The sequence below is a fragment of the Podarcis pityusensis genome (assembly GCF_964106645.2).
Source record: "Podarcis pityusensis genome assembly, chromosome: 3".
Classification (NCBI taxonomy): domain Eukaryota; kingdom Metazoa; phylum Chordata; class Lepidosauria; order Squamata; family Lacertidae; genus Podarcis; species Podarcis pityusensis.
In genome coordinates this window covers 76,094,729-76,118,237 of record NC_138026.1, presented here as the reverse complement: position 1 = coordinate 76,118,237, position 23,509 = coordinate 76,094,729, and the positions used below count along the sequence as shown (strand labels likewise).

Sequence of the window (23,509 nt, the reverse complement as noted above, 5' to 3'; positions counted from 1 at the left end):
TCTAGCTCACTGTTGTGCGATTTCTGGTTGGTCTCAATAAAATTGCACAATACTGTTCCCATTTGAATTCAAGGTCTGTAATGTGACTTAGGGTTTTCTTCCAACTTATTAAGGCAGTGGTGCCTCTGGTTGGTTATCTGTGACTAACAAAACTGAAATAGTAGAATCTGAAAGCCAGAATATCTATTGCTTTATTCATTGGCTTTTAACTGAAGCATTTATAGTCTGGTGGGTGCATGAAGTGCATTACATTTACTTATTAACTTTATTTTTCACAAGGTTACATCAGGGTCAAGCATTCTCAGCTAGTGTTACTTAAAGCAGGCAATTCATGAGAGAATCTGGAAGCTACAGTTGTTATAATGAATTATAATGGCTGAGGTTCAAGACGCCAATGTGTCCATTGGCTTTGTTGTAGATCACTCTGCACAACACACTCTAGCAAGGGGATAATTAAATAAATGTGGAGAGTCAGTACATAAGTAAGACTGGGAGTCTTATTCCCCATTTTGTAAGATAGTGCTCCTCATACAGACTGTAAAGCACAATTATGAATGGGGCGCTTTCTACTCCAGTGAAGCTGCCTTTTTCTCATCAGAGTCACAACATTCAAAACTGAGCAACTGGGCTAAAATTATGGAGGGGAAGGCTCCTCATATTTACTTATTCTCTGCTCTTCCTTGAAAGAGTCCAGAGTGCCTTACAGGTACATGTGGTTCGCAGGCAGCTTATGGGACAGACCTGCAAACAGAGCAGTATCCTGTGCCTTCAGACCATTTATTTATTTTATTTATATCCCACTTCTTTTTCTCCAAGGAGCTCCAGGTGGTGTACATGGTTTTTGCCTCTCCAGTTTATCCTCACAACAACCCTGTGAGGTAGGTTACACTGAGAGGCAGGGACTGGCCAAATGTCACCCAGCGAGCCACTTGGTTGAGTGGGCATTTGAACCCTGGTCTCCCAGGTCCTATTATTCCGGAACCTAAGAAATATCTGGTGGTAGAAGCACATGTATGGTGACAATGATGGAGCTTTATTAAAGTTTTACCATATACAAACTGCCAATGCATTTCGGCGTTATTTCACTCTAATAATACAAACTTAAACATAAACAATAAAAATGAGACATTAAAAGCAATTAAACATACATTCATAGACACAGTATACTACATATGCAATAAGAAATATTGTGTATATCACCTCTATAAAACCCTGTCACACAGGAAGAGGTTTCATATCTAAATATCAGGCAATTAAGCTCCTTTTTTCTGTTTCATGGCACTCAAACCTCTGTACAATGAATATAAATCATTACATATTGCAATTTTAGACGTTATTATGATCTATAATTTTGTGGCTTGTATAATAACCGTGCATCCAAGCATTTCAAGAGAGGGCAGCCGTGATCACAATTGCTTGCATATTCAGTAAAACTAAATCAAATGTCTGCAAGTGTATCTCTCATGCCCTGACTTCTCACTATTTTCATCCCCCCCCCAAGAGTCTTTGCCAAAGTTTCTGACATTGTTGTTGTTATTATAATTATTCAAATTTCTATCTGGCCCTTCCTTCTAAAGGAGCTTAGGACAGCAAACAACCAAGCAATAAAACAATACAAAATGAAATAAAAGTATATTTGAAACATTTTTTAAAAATACAACCCAAAACAAACTTTAAAAGGTGTTCAGTAATACATGTGGTAAAGTGGGCCAACATTTAATGATGCCGTGTGCTTCCAATATGATCATCATCATCTCCAAGGATGAGCTTCTAGTTGAGTAAGGAGTCAGAAAAACAGGACTCCTTTCTGAGTCTTCTGCTGGGTGATTTGTTCCTCATCCCTTTACATTCTTTTGTGTTGTTGTGATTTTAGGAAATGACGATAACAACCTCAACTCCATCTTTTATGAGCACCTGACAAGATCTCTGCAGGAGTCTCTTTGTGGAGATTTGATACTTGGGCGCTGGGGAAACTACAGCTCTGGGGACTGTTTTATTTTGACATCAGATTACTTGAATGCCTTTGTTCACTTGATTGAAATCGGAAATGGTCTTGTCACTTTCCAACTCAGGGGGCTAGAATTTCGAGGTAAGCATCTATGTAGCTCAAAGAATAAAGAGCTAGAAAGAGGAGAAAATTCATTTGCTATGTGCCCTTCTCATTAGTAAGCCGTGTGTGCATTGCAAATCTGAGTAGTGGTGTAAAATTCTCTATCTGGGTTGTTGCTACATCATCCAAAATTATTTGGGCAATGTTTCTGGGAAGAAAAGATGATGCCCCCCCCCCACCATTGGTTTAGTACCACCTGGCTTCTGTTCTAGCCATGCCCACTGCCAACATGTGACACACACACCCAGGCAACAGATTGACCCCATTTCGTCTCCAGCCCTTCACTGCTTTCTTTATAAGTTTACCTGCTGCGGTACTCATGACAAGAGATCTTAGCAAGATGTTCCCAGTTCTCTGCTTGTTGGAAGAGTAATTTGTGGTATAGCAGTCAATCTTAATTGGTTAGAAATAAAACAGTGTGAAGCTTAATGCTTTTTTTGGTTCATGGAGGTCTGGGAAATTATATTTTGGTCTTGATGCACATGATACCTGCTGCTTTAGCCCCCAAAGCATAATTTGGAATTTAAATCAAAAAGCCAAACAGCAGAGTTTTGCTTGCTAGCCTAAGTGCAGTAATGCATTGCTATCATAGAAGAATTAGAAACAGAATGTGAAACTATTTATTAGTAAGTTGAATAAAAGAATGTGGATTTCCCCCCCTCCCCCAAGTGCACAATAGACCAGTTTTAGTTAGTTAGTTAGTTAGTTTTGTTTTTGTTTTAAAGGCCATAGGGTTGTATCCAATGCCACCTGTGCATCAGTGGAACAGACCTCCACTTGCGCACTGGGGATTTGGGGACTCTCCAGAGACTATTTTAATAGTGCAGAGGGATGATTCAGGGAAGAGGAGTTACTGCTGGAGTTCCATTGTGTGGAACTCCACACAACTCATGCAAAATAGGATTCCACTCCTGTTTGGCCCACTGGTACATAAGACTTCAGCAAAGCTCATGTTCCAGGCAGGCATTTCCGGGCCCTAGGGGAGCAAGCATCAGCCCCAGCAGACCAGAAGCAGGTACATGGCTGGGGACAAGATCTTAAGTTCCTTCTCCCTTTTCCAAACTTATTCATAGGCTCTTCAACCCTGTCTAGCACACCTGCCTCTTGGCATTTTTGATTTCATTCCAGGCAGGCAAAAGCACTCACAGAGCAGAGCAGGTGAGAAGCGTGGTATGAAGAAAGTGGGCATGGCCCAGAGATGTGCCAAGGGGTCGCATTCAGCCCCTCAGCCTGAGGTTCCTGTTCTAAACACTGTGCTGTACTGACTCTCATATGTGGCCAAAACGGCTGCAGTACCCCATGGCTTGCTGCTAATTGAATTCCATTGATTACTTAGATAGAGGGAAGTCTACAGTTAGCATGTTATTTATAACAAATCTTGACTTTTATAGGCAAAGCACTCTTACTTTTTGGGGGGGGGGTCCTGTTGCTGAACATGTCCCACCTGGGTATAACAGGTCTGTAAAAGCACAAAGAGCACTCTGGGTTTATCATTTAGATATTCCCTCTGAAAGCAAAGACTCTGGCATGCACTTCTAAATCCCTATCATTCTACATTTAAGGTAAAGCATTTAGATATAATTAGGCTCCATATAATTTAATGCCAGGCTGCCTAAAGCATAGAATTCAGCATATTTTACTTTATAAGGTGAAATCAACAGTCTCTACCTCACTGCTCTCTCTTGAGCACAGATTAATTGGCACATTTTATTCCAAGCTGGAGCTCTCCCCTCCACCCCCTCCCCTTCCCACTTGCCATTTATTAAGTATTTGAAGGAGCACCAAGTATTAGCCACAAACAGCTTCATTCGCATTGATCCCACCAGTAACTGCCATTGTGTCCTTCTGCTTTTCAATTATTACTACACTCCAAGGGACATATTGCCAACAAAGGGAGGTGGAGGCTATAACAGAAGGAGATGAGGACAATGAAGGCTGCTGCTGCTGCAAACCTGGACGCCTGCCTCACTTGCTGTCGTGCAACGCAGCTTTTAACCTTCGGTGGCTGACCTGGGAAATAACACGGACTCAGTATATCCTGGAAGGCTATAGCATTATTGACAACAACGCTGCCACAATGCTCCAAGTGTTTGATCTGCGAAGAATACTCATCAGATATTACATCAAGGTAAAAGCAGTGTCTGTCAGTACCTCTGGGAAGAATGGCCTGTAATCCGGCAGCCCAAACCCTTGTATGAACCAGAAGCAAATAAGTTTTGGGTGCACTGGCCACTGCATAACTGCGACATCATGAATCACAACACTGTGCTCAGGGCCGGCCCACCCATGAGGCAAAGTAAGGCCATTTCCTCAGGTGGCAGAATCCACGGGGGCAGCAGGTCCCAGTGTAGAACTTTATCCACCCCACCCCCCTTGTTCTTGACATAGATCTTCATGGGGAGATGGCGTAGGAGGGGAGTGCCATTTTGTGGTTTGCCTCAGGTGGCAAAATGTCTTGGGCCAGCCCTGACTGTGCTACAACCTGTATGACCAAAAAACAAACCAACACAACAACCTCAGAATATAAAACACGTAAGTACAACCCTGCTGGATCAGACCGAAGGCCCATCCAGTCCAGAATTCTGTTCTCACAGGGGCCAACCAGATGTCTGGGGGAAGTCCACATGCCGTCCTGAAGGCAAAAGCACTCTCCCCGCATGTGATTCCAGCAAACCAGTATCCACAGATGCACTGCCTCTGATGTGGAGGCAGAACATAGCCATTGATAGCTGTACCCTCCATGAACTGGTCTAATCAACAGACCCATCCCCTCGCTCCCCTACAGGTGCAACACTGTGATGAGAACAAAACATGGGTATTTTTTTCAAAACTGCAAAGGGCTTTCACTAAAACAGCACCCACACAGTGATGACCAGGCATTGTCACTGACCTGCCTTGCCAGCACTTGCATCAAGGTCAAATGTCGGGCAATGGGCAGCAAACACAGCAAATGCCAGGCTATCACATTAAGCTATTGATGAACGGGATGCTGACAGGCATCTACAACAGCCATTTTCAATAGGATCAGGCAACTAGTCACAGATTTAGCAAAAGTAATAATTGCAGATTAAGTCATCCCATTTTAGCTTTCAGTCATCATCTTTAAGAAAAGTGCTTGTGTTCCTTTCCTCTTAACCATGGAGAGAGTGGATAGAATTTATTGACTACTTTGATCAGTTGGTGATATTGACTAACAAAGATGGACATCCAGCTGTGTTGGAGATGCGTTTCTTTATTTCATAAAATAAATCCTTGAGATAAATCACCCTTGTTGCAATGACTGCCAGAGAATGCATTGCTTCTTTCTCTGTGCCTGATGAATATTGAATTTAGTAAATGGGAGGCTGAGACTAAAATGAGGGATGTTTACAGTAATATCCTATGCGCACTGGGGCATTGGCCAACGTGGGGAACAGGATGCTGGACTAGGTATTTGATCTGATCCAGCAGAGCAGTTCTTACGATCTTAAGGACGGAGGTCTGAGAATAGCAGATACGAGACACTAAATGTAAGTAATAGCATGCGGTCTGAATATAATATGCACGATTCACTCAATAACTGACATTAGGCAACTGCCATCACTGTACCCTTTTAAGATGCTTACTGAAAACTTTTCCTTTTCAGCTGGCCTATTCAAACACATGATTTGGTTGCATCTGTTTTTAAATGTGTTTTTAAAAGTGTTTTTAAAAGGTGTTTAATTGTTTTTAGATATTTGAACAGTTTTAAAATGTTTTCAATTTTATTTTATTTTAATTGCATTTTTATTACAGATGTGTTTATTGGGTTCCTTTGGGAGGAAGGGTGGGATATAAATTAAATAAATAAATGACGAATGGGAAGTAGCCATTTCTGTACCACCACTCCTCCCCAAATCATATTAAATGCCTTTACACGTGCATTCCTGAGTAATACTCCAATTTTTACATGCAAGGCACTGGTGCATACAAACCCAAGACCAGGTCCTGTGCTCTGCCTTATGTAAGAATTTTTCTTGGCCATCAACCTCTGAACCAGCCCTAAATTAGACTCTTACCTCAGTTATTTTTCAAAAATGAGCCCATAAAGAAACCAAACATTCAGATCAACACCTGTAGATGCACAGATTAGCTATTTTAGCTTTAACCTAATCCAGAGATCAACAAAGATTATAACATGTCTCATTCTGGTTTTAATAAGCCACACAGAGTACTTTTTGTTATGGGGGCGGGGGAATACAAATGTTTTTAATAAATAACACTGATGCTGGCTGAGCTTTGCAAGGTGTTGTCTCAGGAAAGGACCAGAGTCATCCCAAGGCTGCCAAGGCGTTATCTTCCAGTGGCTCTAGCCTATTGAGAGAGCTGTCTCAAACTGTTAAAGGGCCCATAGCTTACGCTACAGTGCAGTAATCATCCTCAGACTATGAGGATGCAGGGAGAACCAGGTCTTCAGGCTGGGATGCTGCAGAAGGGTCTGCTGAGGGCTCCCACCCTCCCTCCAAGGTGGGATGACTTGTGCATCATCTGAATCTGAGCCCTCCGCAGGATGACACTGGGAACATGGCAGATACTGGAGTTCAAGATTAGACATCTGTACAATCTAAGACAAGTGGAAAGTTTTCACTATTCTGCTTTTATCATTCTGAAGTGTAGGAACATGTTTATGCACAAGCTGTATTTAAAATTAATCAAGGAGGCTGGAATACATTGAAGCAAAAGAGAAGGAGAATTAGAGGTTAAAGACCTAATACTAGAAATCAGGAATTTCTTTTGAGGAAAGCATGCTGCTATGTAAACATGCTGGAATAGCAGAATTAGCATCTAGCTTCAAAATATTTAATTTTACATTATCATATGCTTGAAGATTTCACATTTATCTTTTAAACAATGCTAACAGTTGGCTTTTTGAATTGATTCTCTCTCTTTTTGTCCAACTTGCCATTCAATTGACAGCCGGGGGGAGGTGGAGGAGACGATTCCTCCACATAAAAAGAATTTTTGCTCTCCTCTAATAAAGTGGGTCAGTTCCTATAGCCTTTCTGCATATATTTGAAATAATTTCCTGCCTGGTTACTGCCGGTTATTTATTCCCCCAGTGCCTACACATTCGCCTTTCAATTTATTCCTAAAAAAAATCTTTAAAGAATAAGTCTGCTGCTGTCTGTGTGTGTGTGTGTGTGTGTGTTTTGAGTTCCATTTTTATGGCTCTTCTTAAAAGGCTCTGTGCTTATCAGGCTCTGCACAAAAAAAACCTGTCCTTGGTTTGTATCCATCACTCTGTCTTGTTTCTGTGCACTAAGTAGGGCCTATTTTCCACATTTACTTGCTAATTTGAATATGCAACTGAGAGTGTGGCACCCATGAATTTTAAATAGGTAGAGTAATTGTGCTTGTTCTATTGTGGCCTCTTTACCTCCTAATTTTACTGTTGCTCTTTCCATTCATTTATTGTGCACACTTGAAATACAATCTCATCAACCCCATTGTTTGCGATCCATCAAAGTCCCAGGGGCATGTAAGACTCAAGGGGTCGCATAACTGCAATAAGATATTAGAGACTATCACTTTGTTCTCCTTAGATGGCTTGCCTCTCACCTTTGTAGTATTTAAATAACTTCTGGCTTCTCGTGTTATTAAAACAAGCAACATCATCTTCGTTCCTTTTTTCTTTTCTTTACAGAGCATTATATACTTTACTGCAAGCTCCCCCAAAATCCTACACTGGCTAAGAGATGAGTCGTTCCAAAAAACGCTGCAGCCTTTCTCGAAGTGGCATTACATAGAGCGGGACCTTGCAATGTTCAATATTAACATTGACGATGACTATATCCCTTGCCTTCAAGGAATCACCAGGGCAAGTTTCTGCAGTGTTTACTTGGACTGGATTCAGTTCTGTGCTGCAAAAAGAATGGAGGTACATGTCGGTCTAACGCTGCTGATTTAATGGGGGGTGGGATGGGTTCTCTCCTTTACTTGAATTCTTGTTAGGAACAGATGTTCCAAATCAAAACAAGGAAGTTTATTGGAGCGCAAGCCATCAGCAATACGTTGTGGTAAACATGGTACTCGTTTTCCAGTGAGATAGGAGGCTCATGGGCTGACTCCAAAGAGCTCCTTCACTGAATTGGTTGAAAGAACGGGAGCAAAATGGAGGAGAAACATGATGGTAACACTTGAGAAAGCAGAAAGTGTTGGGAATGGAGAGAGAGTATGTATCTTGTTAGCTACTGGGTATGACCTGTTGTGGAACTGATCTAGTGCACCTTACACTGATATGTTATGAAATTAAAGGACTTTAGTCACAAAGACAACAGTGATCCTTTTTCTGCATATTTGCATCAAAGCACAATGGGTTGTTGCACCGGCAATGTCCCCCCCCCCCCCCCGGATTAACTGAAAACTTTTAACTATTTTTCAGCCACTAGAGTGTGATGAAGATTCTCCTCTGGTAACTCTTTCCTTTGCCCTGTGCATTTTGGGTAGGAGAGCACTAGGAACAGCATCGCACAATATGGCCATCAGGTAATTTTATACCAATGCCATGGAAATTATGGATGTAATAGTTTGCTGGTTTTTCATTTATCATTAAATTCTGTAGGTGTAGTGGAAGAAAGGAAAAACACAAGAGATAGGTGTAAAACCATTTGAAAAAGAAATAGTTACAGTTACAAATGGCAGCATTTGTTACTTATTTGTCCCTAATGAAATACAAAACTTAATGATTATCTTGAGAGTTAATTTCATCAATGAAACCAAAATAGCCAGATGAATTGGCAGAATTGGAAAAAGATTGTGTCCTTTTTGCTTTGGTGATTTACAGTGTAAATATTGCATGTTAACCTGAAAGGTACATCCCACAGTGCTCAGTGGAGCTTTCCTCCTAATAATAAGTGTGTATAGGAGTGTAGCACTAAAAGATTTTCCCCTGTTGTGCAGTTGAGACCATCCCTCACTTTTGTTGTTCCAAGAAGACATGGTTCGCAATATGGTGGTGGCATTTTTAATGAAAAATAGATAACTGGTTAAGTTACTGTGTCCAGTTCTGGGCACCACAGTTCAAGAAGGACACTGACAAACTGGAACGTGTCCAGAGGAGGGCAACCAAAATGGTCAAAGGCCTGGAAACGATGCCTTATGAGGAACGGCTAAGGGAGCTGGGCATGTTTAGCCTGGAGAAGAGGAGGTTAAGGGGTGATATGATAGCCATGTTCAAATATATAAAAGGATGTCACATAGAGGAGGGAGAAAGGTTGTTTTCTGCTGCTCCAGAGAAGCGGACACAGAGCAATGGATCCAAACTACAAGAAAGAAGATTCCACCTAAACATTAGGAAGAACTTCCTGACAGTAAGAGCTGTTCGACAGTGGAATTTGCTGCCAAGGAGTGTGGTGGAGTCCCCTTCTTTGGAGGTCTTTAAGCAGAGGCTTGACAACCATATGTCAGGAGTGCTCTGATGGTGTTTCCTGCTTGGCAGGGGGTTGGACTCGATGGCCCTTGTGGTCTCTTCCAACTCTATGATTCTATGATTCTATGATTCTATACTTTGGACTCACCAACTGATCTAGTGTGCATTTGAAATACCCACGTTCCCATCCACCATAAAAGAGAGAAAAGTGGCCGGCATTTTATACACCTCCCTTTTAATGTTTAATGTTTCTGCGCAGGGGGGACAGGATCCTTTAATTTAAACCTCTCTTCAACAAACATGTTGAAGTAGCAGAACCTTTTGGCTGCCATGGATTAGTTCACACATTGCCTTGACATGATCTGGGGTGCAATGGAACATGACATGCACAGTGCAATGATATTCAGAACCACCACACTTTCCCTGAAGCTGAATTCTTCAGGAGAACTCGTGTGCTTTAAATTTGGGGTAACTGTGGATGTGACATGACAGAAAATGCAGCTGAATTTTCCCTCTTGGCTGTTGGGGAAAAGGAGGGGGAGCACATGATGAGTCAAAGGTTGACTAGGGCTTATTTGTGCTCATGCACATTAATTAAAGCCCAATCTAAACTGCCAATTATTCCTTTGTAGCCCTGCCCTACATGCATGGCATTAGGTGGCCGTGGCTTCCCCACGTGGCCTTCTGAGGGAGGCTTTGCAGGCCAAATTTAGCCTATGGGCCAAAGGTTCCCCATCCCTGCAATAAGCCATAGTTTCTCAGGAGATGTGGATGCAGCCAATACAATAATGCCATTTTGATGCCTCTGCCATGCCTATGCTTCACATGTGTGTGGATGGGAGCTGGGAACTGCACGTAGTGGAGGGTCTCATCTGTACCTTGTCACATTGGCATCAAGGCTTTGTATAAACCCATGACTCACTGCTAGGCTGTATGCCAAGAAGAGATTGGTTTTATTATGTACAGTAAAGTTATGTAGTATTTAGCAGACAACAAGTAAGACCAGGCCTTTTATGTAGCTTGTTTCATGTTGATGCTACATTCATTTAAAAGCCATTCCCGTTTACAAGGCAAAATGCATATTTAGAGAGCAACACTGAACTGTACGCTACTACATACAAAGTGAAGTTTACATTATATATATACGCTGGCAATTTGCATTCATTTACACATAAATTACCTTTAATCAATTAATGGGAAGATTTTAATGGTAAACCATGAAGGTAAATATTCTCATGCAATGTATGTAAATAACATTTCTGTTACCTGTCACTGTGAACGTCAGCAGAAGCCAAACATTATCTTTCAAATTATGCAGTACAGTTGCTAATTAAGAAGCACAGCATAGCTATAGAAAGGATGCATAGCCTTCTAGCTAGACAGCCTCTTATATGACCCAGCTATATTATTATTATTATTATTATTATTATTATTATTATTATTATTTATTATTTATACCCTGCCCATCTGGCTGGGCTTCCCCAGCCACTCTGGGCAGCTTCCAACAAAAATTAAAATACAGTAATCTATCAAACATTAAAAGCTTCCCTAAACAGGGCTGCCTTCAGATGTGTAGATCCATTATTTTTATGGCTCAATTAATGGAGGCAGTTGTGATCAATGGTAATGGGGGGACGACCAATGAAAAAACATGTGTTTTCAAAAGGATCTGTTTTACTGGATCCAATTTCTGTGTCCTATTCTCTTCTTTTTTTGACTCATTTGTCACCCCGTTTTCTTCCCATTGACCGTTTCATTTCCTTCTCCCACTTTCCCGGATTGCCCCTTTCCATCTTACCTCTCTGTTGCTCCTCTTTCTGTTCAGTTGCTCAGATGCCAATCTGAGGAACCCCAAAAAGGAAGTGGGAAGGAGTTCTCCTCTTCCTACTTCAGCTCTATGCAGCTCTTAAAAGGGGGAAAGGTAGCCATCCTCACCACTTTATGATAAGGGGGCAGTCAGCGGGGAGTGGGCTAAGCTCAGAGTCTTTCTCAGCACCGTTGCCCCATGGGCATCACATTGGAGACCCCAACTTAAATTGGTGCAGAATGCAGTGTCTAGAACGCTTGTGGAGCTCGGTGGTTCGCTCATATTACATCTTCTCTTCGCCAATTACATTGGCTGCCTGTTTTCCCCAGGCTCAATTTAAGGCATTAAACTTAAACGGTTTGGGACCAGGCTAGCTGAAGGACCACCTGAACTCTGGTCCAGAGGTGAGAGCTTTCAGGTTAGTTAGTATAAGGGACAGGCCCTTTCCTGTGGCTGCAGCTCCATATCTGTGAAATAGCCCTCTGCAGAGAAATGTATATGGCCTCTTTTTTGTTCACCTTTTATTTTATTCCAGTCTGTATTTAGTTAATTTTTAGTGCTGGGGTTTTATAATGGCTTTGTTTGCTACTGCTATTTTTAATGTTATTTTTATTTTATTGTACTTTAATCATTTGGATTTTTAGTGTATTGTGAAAGTTACATGATTATGTTGTAAAGCACCTTGTGAGGATAAATATCCTGAGAAGATTAAAAACCCATTAAAATAAATAAAATAAATTGGCCAACAGGCCAGAAGAAGAAGAAGGGCCCTGAGGGAGGTTTTGAGATTAAGAAAGCTAGGAAAATTTCAATATAACCTTATTAAAGTCTTCCCAAGAATGCATGTTAAACTGAGGAAATGCAATAGATTTGAACTAATAGATCTGCCATACATCGAAAAGAGAAATTTAGACAGTTTCGAGTAACAGCTTTGGTACAGTCATAAAATTTGCATATTTTATTTCATCTCTGCTTTCATAACCCGATCTCATCATATGGCACTGAAAGACATATAAAATATTTAAAATAATGGAGCTGTGTAATTGTCTCCTACTATTTTGCTCCTAATGTGAATCTACTTTGCTGTTAAGAAGTTCAAGTTGCTGAACTGGCTGTTTGCATTTAGGCAGGCTGAGCCCTTGAAGCATTTCTATAATAAGCTGAATTATTCCCGGTAATTGTGAATGTGGGTCCAATAAAAGCTCTCACCCAGAGCACTATTCTTGCAGCCGGTGTCTTGTGCCACTGTTACCATAGCTGTTAATGTTATTAGTGAGATGATATTAAAATGCACGTTCCTTAGTAATAAATCCAAATCCCACTTTATAAAAACCCAGCAAATAAGCTGTTGCCTTCTCTGCGATCAGTAGTACATTTTCTTCTGGTCCTAGTACATCTGCAGATGGGCATAATATTTTAAGGGACTTTGGATGCCCATGTTTCCACACCACTCAGAACAATTGTCAGCTCATCCTCCTCCTCAAGTTCAGTGGTGGCAGCACTGGCGGGGAAAATAGAAACATTCCATGTTCAAATCAGAAGCCCAGATGGCTTTCATAATTCTGGGACTGTTCCTGGAAAATTGGGGCGCTTACAGGGTATGCACAGTGCTGTCATGTGACTTCCATAGGAAAACAGGAAGCAGGCTTATACTGAGTCAGACGATTGGTCCCTCTAGCTTAGTATTGTCTGCTCTGACTGGCTGGTTTCTGTCAGGAGCTTTTTCAGTCCTTCCTAGAGACACCTGGGACCTGCAGGCAAAGCAAATGTTTTGCCCCTGAACTATGGCCCTTCCTGACTTCCACAAACATTAAAGTTGTGTGAACACTCTCTTTGTTACTATGTGCTTATGATGTCCGTTTGACACTCAAAAGCTTTGCCTGTGCCCAATATAGCTGAGCTTTTCCATTCATGGTCAGTGCTGAAATAGAGCAGGAAAAGAAAGCTTTCCTTCTGCTGCTGTTTGTCAGTTTTAATAGTATGCTAGCAGAAACAAAAAATAGCAGCATTCTTTTGAAGCTCTGTAAGAAGAACAGAGAGTTTAAGAAAGTGCCCAGTCAAACCTCGGTTTCAATACAGCACTGCTACTTTTGGACTATACACATTTTTTTTTCTACTCCTGAATATAATTAAAAATGCTCCGCTATGTGGGCAGTTCACATTTTATTTAATTTTTTTTTAAAAAAAAAAAAGAAAGAGGAATGGTAATATATATAAAAAAAAGAACTTCTAACATCCTCTCCAAGGACGCAATCAAAAATACGCTCTTGTAAAAATGGTAAAACCATGTCAGGTAGACGAAGCAACATCCTGCGAGGTTGAAACCAATGCTCCAAGGTCTAGTTCTGGTTTCCTGAAAAGCATAACCTAGTTTCCTGGAAAACATGCTTCAAGGCAACTGCATAAGTAGTTTTTACATTTTCTAAGAATAATAAACTCATGCAAACATCTGTTCTTTGAGTCTGAGGGGGATTGCAGCTCAGCGGAAGAGCTTGCACTTTGCATAGGGAAGGTCCCAGATTCAGTCTCTGGCATTTGCAATTATACAGATCGGGTAGTAGGGAGCAGGACAGAAACTTGGGAGAATGGCCAGCGAAAGCAGGCAATGTTGGGGGTAGATTGGCAAGGCGTCGGCACTAAGGCCAGAGATGTAGCTCAGCTGGTCGAGCGTGAGACTCTTAATCTCAGGGTTGGGGGGTTCGAGCCCAACATTGGGCAAACAATTTCAGGGGGTTGGACTCAGTGGCACTTGTGGCCCCTTCCGGCTCTACAATTCTATGGTTTGAATACAAGGCAGCCATTTGTGAAGGGAAGGGTCTCCTCTGCTGATATCAGGTCCTTAGAAGGTTGGCATTTTCTCACATATATAGGTCCCAGGCATTCAGGACTTTATTTGTCAACATAAGAACTTTAGATTGAGCCTGGTATCACCAGTGCAAATCCTGAAATATGGGTGCCAGTAGAGACTGGTCCGCTTGGACAAAAGGAGCACAGCACCGCCCCACCAGTCTCATTCTGCCCTCAGCCAGCCACCACTTGCCTTCCTGCCTTCTTAAATCCAGTACCGGAAGCGGTACTACCTGGGGGTGGTACTAGCTGTCAGCTTCTACTTCCTTAGTCTACATGCTGCTATTATAGAACTCAGCAGGGAAGAGGAAGAATGGGACAAGATGAGAATTAGCAGTGGTTCTGACTTCACTTAATATTGGTCTCCTTGCCCTACACTCTACCAGTTCCAATGGGCACCAGCCACCACCACCAGTCAGCAATCTAGTGACAGTATATGGCACTAGCTGCAGTTTTTTGGACCACCTTCAAGGGCAGCCCTGCAGAGAGAACATTGCAGTAGTAGAATTAGGAAGTTACCACAGCATGCAAAACTGTGGCCTGGCTGTCCTTGTGCAGGAAATGCCCTAGGTGGTGAACCAACTGGGCCAGGAAAAAGATAAGCCCTGGCCACAGAAGCTGGTCCTCTAATGACAGTGTTGTTGGGTGAAAGAAATTAACTAACGACATTCTTCCACAGTTTAGAGTCCTTCCTCCATGGACTCCATGCCTTGTTCAAAGGAGACTTTCGGATCACATCAAGAGATGAATGGGTGTTTGCAGATATGGATCTGTTACACAAGGTTGTTGCTCCTGCAATCAGAATGTCATTGAAACTTCATCAGGCAAGTTTTCCTCGCTTTATGCTTTTCTCTAGCACTATTACCAATAATACTGTTTATATTTCTAAATATTATTTTTATAATGATTACAATATATGGTAGCTGTAAAAAGGAGGCCCACAATTCTCTCAAATGGATCAGTAAAACACAGCAGTGCAGTTGTGGTTTTCTTAAACATTTTTTGTGTAGAACTAAAATGATTTCTCCTGTACTTCTTGAGCCTTCTGCCTACATGCAAACTCACCAGTTACTTATTCGGCCATCACTTTGCTTGTATAGTGAAATGATGAGAATGTGTTATTAAAGCCAGTTCATTTTAGAGTGTGAATTGAGTTCAAGGTAGACTCTATTTGCTTGCCACAGTTTGAGTCTCTGACTCAGAGTAGATGTTCAGCCCATAAACTAATCAGATTTCCTTCCAAAGCTTTCAAGCAAAACTTTTCAGATCCATTTAAATCCTCAGGAGACTTCAGTGGGTGTGGTTTCTGCTTTTTTCTGTGTGGTGGAGGTGATAGTAGCTGCTCTGAACTCCATTTCCTCTAATCATGTTAATCTCCAATGAAGTCTTTTCTGAGCTGAAGTAAACAGTTTTCTGGCAAATCTCATGGGGAGCAAGATTGCATACGCCTCTGCCAACAACCTCCATCTTCTTCACAGAACTTTTTGATCATAGCAATGCCTTTTCATTTAATAAAAGGACCAGTTTACCTGTCCGGATGAATATGAGGATCCTGCCATCCTTTATGAGGCAATTCAGTCATTTGAAGAAAAAGTGGTAATCTGCCATGAAGGTGATCCTGCCTGGCGTAGTGCTGTTCTCTCAAACAAAGAGGAGCTTCTCACTTTGAGGCATGTGGTGGAAGAAGGGACAGACGAATACAAAATTATTATGCTCCACAAAAGCTACTTAAGCTTCAAAGTGATCAAGGTACCACAGCTGCATAATTTTCATTGTTTTGCTCTTATGCTCATAATATGTCTTACACACACACACAAATAAATGAATAATGATTGCCTAAAAAGATGTCCCCTGTCATGGACACACCAATTAGGAAGGTCGACAAGAATCATATTCTCTCTTTAAAAAAGAAAAAGAAAAGAAAATACATAGGAAATTCCTGACTGCTCAGATACAACTAAGTGCAGGGCAGCCTAGAGACTTAACCATATAGTGATACAAACCCACATTATCTGCGCCTCTGGAAATTACTCCCTGTGCTTCAATATAAAGCTAAGTATCTTGTGTTTCTTTCCTTCTTTATTTTATTATTATAGTAAGAAACAATGCAGAAAAAAAGATAAAACACAGCTTTAAAAAAGAAATTTTTATTATTATAGTAAGAAACAATGCAGAAAAAAAGATAAAACACAGCTTTAAAAAAGAAAATTAACAATGTATCATCACACAAATAATATATGATTAACATACTGTTGAAAGTCTACCTGTGATCATTTCATTTTTCCTGAATACAGGTGAAACTCAGAAAATTAGAATATCGTGGAAAAGTTCATTTATTTCAGTAATTCAACTTAAAAGGTGAAACTAATATATGAGATAGACTCATGACATGCAAAGCGAGATATGTCAAGCCTTTATTTGTTATAATTGTGATGATCATGGCGTACAGCTGATGAAAACCCCAAATTAACAATCTCAGAAAATTAGAATATTAAATGAAATCAGCAAAACAAGGACTGCAAATAGAGCAATATTGGACCTCTGAGAAGTAGAAGCATGCACATGTACTCAGTACTTGGTTTGGGCCCCTTTTGCATCAATTACTGCCTCAATGTGGCGTGGCATGGATGCTATCAGCCTGTGGCACTGCTGAGGTGTTATGGAAGACCAGGAAGCTTCAATAGCAGCCTTCGGCTCTTCTGCATTGCTCGGTCTCATGTCTCTCATCTTTCTCTTGGCAATGCCCCATAGATTCTCTATGGGGTTCAGGTCAGGTGAGTTTGCTGGCCAATCAAGCACAGTAATCCCATGGGCATTGAACCAGGTTTTGGTACTTTTGGCAGTGTGGGCAGGTGACAAAGTCCTTCTGGAAAATGAAATCAGCATCCCCATAAAGCTCGTCTGCAGAAGGAAGCATGAAGTGCTCCAAAATCTCCTGGTAAGATGGCTGCGTTGACCCTGGTCTTAATGAAGCACAGTGGAGCAACACCAGCTGATGACATGGCTCCCCAAATCAACACAGACTGTCAAAACTTCACATTGTACATCAAGCATCTGGCATTGTTTGCCACCCCATTCTACCTCCAGACTCTGGGTCCTTGGTTTCCAAATGAGATACAAAAGCTGCTCTCATCAGAAAAGAGATTTTGGGAGCCATGTCATCAGCTGGTGTTGGTCCACTGTGCTTCATTTAGTCCAGGGTCAACACAGCCGTCTACCAGGAGATGTTGAAGCACTTCATGCTTCCTTCATTGCTCTATTTGCAGTCCTTGTTTTGCTGATTTCATTTAATATTCTAATTTTCTGAGATTGTTAATTTGGGGTTTTCATCAGCTGTACGCCATGATCATCACAATTATAACAAATAAAGGCTTGACATATCTCGCTTTGCATGTCATGAGTCTATCTCATATATTAGTTTCACCTTTCAAGTTGAATTACTGAAATAAATGAATTTTCCCACGATATTCTAATTTTCTGAGTTTCACCTGTATTTTATTTATCACATTCCTGATAGTGCATGTGGTTGAAGTTTTTCTTGCATTCTGTTGCACCAATGCTTTACAGACATCAAGAAACAATCTGTTGATTTGTCTATCTTCCCCTGCCCTTCACTATCTGAGTAAATGTTACCATATACAAAGAGTTATTACTTTTCCCCAGTGAAGATGGATGAGTGTATGTACTGCAGTTAACAAATGGATTACCATATTATTACTGACACATATTATTTGTTCCTGTGTATATCCTGTTGAGCCTTGAAGTTGTTAAATACCATCGAAAAACAAATGCATAAAGCTTTCCTTTAAGATTTGCGCTTAAGGTGTTTTGGGGAGCATATTGGCATATCCATATGTTTGCTTTTTAGGTTAACAAGGAATGTGTCCGAGGGCTCTGGGCTGGACAGCAACAGGAACTGATATTTTTACGCAACCGCAACCCAGAGCGAGGCAGCATCCAGAACAACAAGCAGGTTTTGAGAAACCTGATTAACTCCTCGTGCGACCAGCCTCTGGGGTACCCTATGTATGTTTCCCCTTTAACCACATCCTATATAGGGACCCACAGACAACTGAAGAATGTTTGGGGTGGACCAATTAGCCTGGACAACATCAAAAGATGGTTCAGAAACAAGTGGCTTAGGTAAGCTGGTGGCACCGCAGCAGATGTTCAGTCACATCTGGAAATGAGTTTGTGTGTGTGTTCTTTTGTAGGGGGAGCAGGGCTCTCAAAATGTATAAATTGCTTGGGTGACATACAGCTTTTTCCCTTTAATGTCCTTCACTCCAGCCCAAGGTTTGTGTACACCTGAGTTGGGTCAGAAGAGAAAGTGTGCTAAGTGGCCAGCCTGCCCTCCCTTTAAACAAGTGTGAAGGCTCTGTGTGCTGTAGAGCATCTCCTTGTTGTTGCATTTGCTGCTTTCCTGGAGCTCTTCATTTCAGGAATTAAAGCACGGTGCAATCCACAGGGCCTTGTGTTTACTCTCCTTATAGTATTTATTTGCCACCAAGTAAACAGGTGGCACTGTGGGGGACGTGGGTGGCGCTGTGGGTTAAACCACAGAGCCTAGGACTTGCCGATCAGAAGGTCAGCGGTTCGAATCCCCGCGATGGGATGAGCTCCCATTGCTCGGTCCCTGTTCCTGCCAACCTAGCAGTTCAAAAGCATGTCAAAGCGCAAGTAGATAAATAGGTACCACTCCGGCGGGAAGGTAAACGGCGTTTCCGTGCGCTGCTCTGTTTCACCAGAGGTGGCTTAGTCATGCTGGCCACATGACCCAGAAGCTGTACGCCGGCTCCCTCAGCCAATAAAGCGAGATGAGCGCCGCAACCCCAGAGTCGGTCACGACTGGACCTAATGGTCAGGGGTACCTTTACCTTTAAAGTTAACAGAAAAAGTAAAAAACGGTTGTACACACATATAAATGTTTGAATGCTAATGAAACCATAAAATCTTACACAACATAAAACTCACAAACTGAAAGTAACAACCAGAAAACAGAAGTTGACAGCAGTACAGTGCCAAACTACAGAACTTACAAAAATACGTGGGTGGGGAAATAAAAAGTGCCTTCAGCTGGTGCCCAAAAGGCCAACATCATCTGTGGAAGGCATTCCATTGCTGGGCTGCCACCACAGAAAGGGCCCTGTTTTACATCTGTTCCTCTGCTTCAGTGATTCTGGTCTTGAGTCATCGTTGCCTGCTGAATTCCTTGCATTTCCTATATTCAGGTAGCTGCTAACTGACTGAGGGAGGCTCACTGTGACAAAGTGTCCTTCATGAACAATGGAAGACTTTTCCCTTCCTCACTGCTGTGAGTCCTTTTTTATAGCCAGCTGTGGGTGCACCTGACAATTTTGGGTTCCCCTTTTGTTCCCTTGTATTTTAAACAGGATGCGGAAAGACTGCCATCCAAGCCACAACAGTGGAGGAAACCTTGAGGAAGGAGCGAGTAGAAATGGATCTTCCAGCAGCAATCCAGTTAATAATTCAAGTCAGAGCAGCAGCACCCAGCATACGAGGAACAGCACACCCCAGCTGCAGCCATCTTTAAAAGTTGCTCAGTTTTCAGGTATTTACACTATTCATTTATTTTACTTTTTTGCTTTACTATATCTATCAGGGGGAGTGCAGCAAAGGTAAGATTCGGTTCAGGACCCTCTTGGGTGCTTCAGAAAGTGGGCCAGTTCAACTTGGACTGCTTTCAGGAATGACCTGCTTCTCCCTGGATCCAAATCAGAACCTCACTTTGGAAAATCCGCAGTCTTTTATATCTCCTTATTGACTTACACAGGTGTCAGGTGTGGAGGTGATTGCTCGTGAGTAACCAGGCAGGACTCCGACCTGTCTTTTACAGGTTTTATTGGTGCAAACTACTTACAGTGCAGAACCCCAAAGTTCATGTCCGTCTCAGTCACTTCCAGATTCTGGGAGTGCCCCTTTCTGGTTTCTCCCCCAGCATAAGAACTTAGACACCCCAAATCTCCACCTCTCCTCCTTACGTTTCACCCCTCTGCGCAAGCAGGGTGACGGAAGCGGCATGGGTGCCTCCTGGCTGGCTGGGCTAGGTGAGGCGCTTGGGCTCTGCATCGCATCTTTGAGCCCTCCCTTCACCTGGCTACCCCCTTCCCCCTCGGCTCCACTGGAGGTGTGGCTTTCTCCACCACCGGACGAGGAGCTGCTTCTCAAAATTGCCGGAGGCTCTCTGTATCCCCCTGCGTCCCTGCCCCGTCCCCTGACAACAGGCAAATGAACAAATGGCTATAACCTTTTGACCAAACTGGGTGGCATTGGCTGGGGTACTACTCATTTCTGAGCAGTTGAAGATGGCTAAAGATCAGACAAATAGGTGCAGAAGTTTCTATGATACTTTCTATGAATATCTCTTTATGTGGCCTTGCAAGGATGAAATGGTCCAGTAGGAGATATTGGATTTGTTGAACCTTCAAGTTGGCTGCATTTGCCATATTTAGGTATAGATTCTACAGCTACTTGCTGAAACTTCAAGTCCTTGCCATTAATAGGCAAGGCTGGAAATGATCTTCCCCTAAATGAAAACTGCAAGATTAGAATTGCTGCTGCGTCTTCTAACTTGGCCTAACTGAACACGTATGACTGTTTATTCTTGTAAACTGGTGCTGGAATAATTGGGAAGGCAGGCTTAATTGCAATATAATAATCATGAGATGCCCAAGTGGGTTTAAATGTTTCTTAATTTAATATTTAATTATATTGGCATCTGCAAAATTTGGTTATAGTTGTTTTTTATGACCTGAGTGGAACCAGGCGCAATGGGAGTGGGTTAGATGCCTCGAAAAAGTGTCTTAAGTGTATAGGGGAGCCTTTGTTTCCTAAATGTTTGCAGATATTTGGTTATTTATGTGCAAATATGGGTGGTCTACTGTACAGCACTGCAACCATTTAATTAAAAGCCAAATATGCAATATTTCTGGACAGTGGTCAGCTTAGCTGCTGAAATTGTGAACAGATGTTTGGCCACACTTGACTATGAACGTCAGCGTACCAGATTCCCTTGTTTCACTTCCTAGCTGTAATTTTTTTATATAAAGGTATTAACATTAAAATAATCAACAGACCCAGAAACAGAATTTAATCCAGACTCTGAGCTTGAAGAAGCGAATGTTCAAAAAAAGTGTATTGTTGTAGCAGAAGTTTGCTGTGAAGGCCTGCATCTAATTACAGTTTAAAGTGGAAGATTCCCTCCAGTTCTCTTCCAAACTGCAGCGCTATCTGAGGATGCATGTTCAAAGGTGTGCCAGATGATTAATAGCGTTGCGCCTCTTTAATAGGAACCACAGGGCTTAGACTTGGGGGCCACCACAACCTGTCATATCAGCTCTGAAAATAGGCTGTTTGTTATTTTAAGCAGAAAAGGTAGAAATGCTTACTGGTGCATTGCTAATAGGTGAGCAAGATGCACATCCAGTTATGTATTGCTGATTTTAATGATTTTTTTAAAAATTGTTTTAAATAGTTTGTCTTTACTGATAATTTTACTGTTTTATTATTTTTTGTAAGCTGCTTTGAGGGGTTTTTTTTTACAATCACTTAGTATATAAATTTTATGAGTAATGTATATAAATTTACACACACCCCCCAAAAGTGGCTAGGCTACTCATTAAACAGGAACAGCGTTAACAGTATATGTGCATTGCATTCCGTCAGCATCCCACGAAGTTAAGTTCCCTGTTTCACTAGAGAATAGTGGATTGCTTTTTATTTACCAGGAGATGACCTCACATTTGCGATGACAGCATGTAGCTTGTTTTGCTACTAGTCATGTTGAAAGCCCTAAAGGGGGTTGATTCTTTCTCGGCTTAAGCATATAACCATGACCATTGGTTCAATTCCAGTTAGTGTGAATGATTTATAGATTTTGCTATTACTGGAATATTTTAATTTTAATAACATAGAATTATTCACAGAATCGCCGAGTGGCCTGCATTACTTGCATATTATTATATTGCAATGTGAGCCAGTCTCTCCTTTTGACTGCTACTACTTTTTACTATCCAAGAACTCCTTCTCGTGACAGCAGGGGAGATTTCCAATTGCAGCTGAGCCTCTGAAGTCATTTGCTCCAACCCAGACCTTTGAGCTGCTATACTAGTAATGTTAAATCGGGATGCTTTGGCAGGTGCCCTTGTGCTGGTATTGCAAGCTGATACAGGTACTCTGATGCAATTGTATATCTCAGTGTCCTGAATTAGAGCTGCATCACGAGAGCATCTCTCACAAAGCCTTTGCATGGCCCACATTTAAGGACTGGCTGTGTCTGCGCTGCATCGTCAGAGCAACTCCAGGTGACTCAAAGAGTTAACAGTGCTCTTTTGTTATGAGTTTCATCATCACCATCATTTTATTTGTATACCGCCTTTCCATAGTTGAAACTATGCTCAAGGCGGCTTATAACATGACAAGATTTACATAATTACAAACATGACAGAAGTCATAAACAATAAATGAGACACATCAAAAAAGATCACAACCGAACGGAAACAATTTCCACGTAAATCATAAGATCTAAACTAAAGATGCAACAATAATATCAATAAACAATACTCCAGCCCAAGAATCTGTTCAGCAGCTTCAGCTTTTGTAGCTGGAGTCAGTCAGCACTCCACTCTCCCAGGCCAGGTGGGAGAGGGTCAGCAAGACAGGGTGCAGATCTTCCAGGGCTCACAGCCAAGATGAAAAACAATTTAAAAGCAGCTGCAGTCCTTGTGAAGCCTGTCAATCCCTGCTCCAAGCCAGGTGGAAAGAGGCAAGGGCAGGGTTCTTCAAGCCCTCAGCAGGCAGTCCTCCTGGGCAGCAACAGCAGCAGCAGTCCTTAAGAGCCTGAGTCTGCTGTGCACAAGGTACCTCTGGGGCTGTTGCTTTGTTGGGTTTGTTTGCTTCCCTTCCTCCAAAAAGCTCCAAGCAGCAGCTGTCAGGTTGGTCAACGTTTATTCCCACACAACAGCCCTGTGAAGTAGGTTAAGAGGATGGACACACCCACACCCACACCCCTACCTGAACTTAAAGGCTGAGTCAGTGTGAACCCAAGTCTCACCCATTAAAGCCCAACACTTGAACTCCTGCACTAGACTGGTTTTTGGTGTCCCTCCAAGCCCCTATGTACACATAACTAGAGGATGGGGGCTTCAAGAGGTGCATAGGATTGAAAATAAATTTCTTGCAGGATTGCTGAGCAAAACTTGCTGTTCGTGTGCAGAGAAGCAAAAGATGACCCATAAGAGTTCCTAGGAAGCTAATGACTATTACATGCTACAGGGATAAGGAAATGTTGCACTCCGGCTGCTGTTAGACTCCAGTTCCCATCAGACCCAGTCAGCAC

General features: G+C 42.0%; 1 protein-coding gene across 1 annotated transcript in view; it reads left to right on the top strand.

Moving 5' to 3' along the window:
* The window catches only part of PCNX2 (pecanex 2), a 111,268-nt gene that overhangs the window by 83,181 nt on the left and 4,578 nt on the right, over positions 1-23,509 (top strand). Inside the window, exons 25-32 of the mRNA XM_080997832.1 lie at positions 1,874-2,089; positions 3,985-4,238; positions 7,773-8,006; positions 8,511-8,614; positions 14,831-14,975; positions 15,670-15,900; positions 18,020-18,294; positions 19,545-19,723. Coding sequence (XP_080853958.1) covers positions 1,874-2,089; positions 3,985-4,238; positions 7,773-8,006; positions 8,511-8,614; positions 14,831-14,975; positions 15,670-15,900; positions 18,020-18,294; positions 19,545-19,723 — 1,638 coding nt within the window. The remainder of the gene's footprint in view (positions 1-1,873; positions 2,090-3,984; positions 4,239-7,772; positions 8,007-8,510; positions 8,615-14,830; positions 14,976-15,669; positions 15,901-18,019; positions 18,295-19,544; positions 19,724-23,509) is intronic.